The sequence below is a fragment of the Saccoglossus kowalevskii genome, chromosome 11, assembly GCF_978046115.1.
Source record: "Saccoglossus kowalevskii chromosome 11, keSacKowa6.1, whole genome shotgun sequence".
NCBI lineage: Eukaryota > Metazoa > Hemichordata > Enteropneusta > Harrimaniidae > Saccoglossus > Saccoglossus kowalevskii.
The window spans coordinates 7,761,280-7,762,784 of NC_140651.1; the positions used below are offsets into that span (position 1 = coordinate 7,761,280).

The 1,505-nt window shown below is 37.7% G+C and overlaps 1 protein-coding gene across 1 annotated transcript; it reads left to right on the forward strand.

Moving 5' to 3' along the window:
• The first annotated feature begins 818 nt into the window (after positions 1 to 818).
• On the forward strand, positions 819 to 1,196 carry LOC146736148 (protein GVQW3-like). Its single transcript, XM_085505597.1, has one exon. It carries the CDS (start codon positions 819 to 821, stop codon positions 1,194 to 1,196), a length of 378 nt encoding a protein of 125 aa, XP_085361723.1.
• Positions 1,197 to 1,505: the final 309 nt, after the last annotated feature.

Genomic DNA, 1,505 nt, shown 5'->3' on the forward strand with positions numbered 1-1,505 from the left:
TTTCAACTATCGCCACGTTGTGGGCTTTCGCGATTACTTTAACAGACTGCCAGAAAATAAATAATAATAAATTCAAATATAATAAATAAAAGAAAGTGCGTGATAAAAATAATTAATTGAAAACAAAATTGTGAAAAAAAGTTCAAATTAGGATTCGATCAGAAAAAAAGAGAAACATGAGATAAAATGTCGCGTGTCTCGACACGTTATCGTGAGGGGTGGGGCATGTACATGTAGTCCGCAACATGACATTATCATCAGGACAAGAAATGTTCAGATCGGCAGATGTTCCTAATGCTCGACTATGATTCTACCGCTAAAAGGTAAAATATTGGAATACAAATGGTATAATCCAGTGTCTGAATATTAAATGTATTTTTAGAAATCAAGAAAAAACGACCCTGGATTTGCGAGAAGCATTTTGAAAAGCCTAATTTGAAATCATTCTGATTTTTGTTTTTTCTGGAACAAATCACATTAAAATATCTTAAATTAGAATAAAAAATGTACAAGCATTGTTTTGATACGCAATTTACCTTAGTGTTTTTCGCAAACAAAAAACATACAAATCTTGTGTATGACGTTTATTTAATTAATAATTAATTATTTAAGTCAAATACAGTGTTATTAGGAATAGTAATTACATTATTTTTGTGATATTTATCTGACATTCGAGGGGCGTTCAATAAGTAATGCCCCTGACCCACTTCCAGTTGTCTGATCTAGATGTAATGATTTACATCTCTATGGGTTATGTTGCAAAAACAGCTCTGAACTAATTGAGGTTTTACCGGTGTTTGAACTAAATCAGGTGTGAAATGGAGCCAGCTGAGTGTCGCGCAGTGATCCGTTTGTATTTGAAAGGGAGCACACCAAAGAAGACTTTTGATGAAATCAACGAAACTTATGGTGATGATGCCCTATCATATGAGCTTGTAAAACGCTCGCATCGTGAATTCAAACATGGCCCAAAAACTGTGGAAACAGCTTCCAGACCTGGTCGTCTCTCTTCTGCCATTGTTGAGGCATCTGTCCGTCAAGTTGAAGCAGCCATTTTGGAAGATCGTCGCATTATTGTTCGCCAATTAGCCCAAGATTGGTATAGGGTCCGTGGAACTATAATTAATGACAATTTGCATATGAATAAGGCGTCTGCCAGATGGATTCCCAGGTTGCTCACACCTTTCCAGAAGTAAGAACGAGTCGAGTGCTCGAGGATAAATTTGGAGATGTGGCAAGAAGATGAGTCAAAGTTTTTCAAAAGACTTATTACACAGAATGAAACATGGTCCATCACTATGATCCAGAGACCAAAGCCCGGTCAATGCAGTGGAAGCACTTGGACTCACTAACTCCAAAGATGGCAAGGGTGCAGCCATCCGCTGGCATGGTCATGCTCACAGTCTTCTGGCACCAGGACGGAGTGGTGATGTCAGATTTCCTGGCAAAGAGTACCACAATTACAGGAGCCTATTATGCTTCACTTTTGATGAAATTAAGAGAAG

Excerpts from the sequence above, each read along its gene's own strand:
- LOC146736148 (XM_085505597.1), top strand. The coding sequence starts at position 819 with ATGGAGCCAGCTGAGTGTCGCGCAGTGATCCGTTTGTATTTGAAAGGG.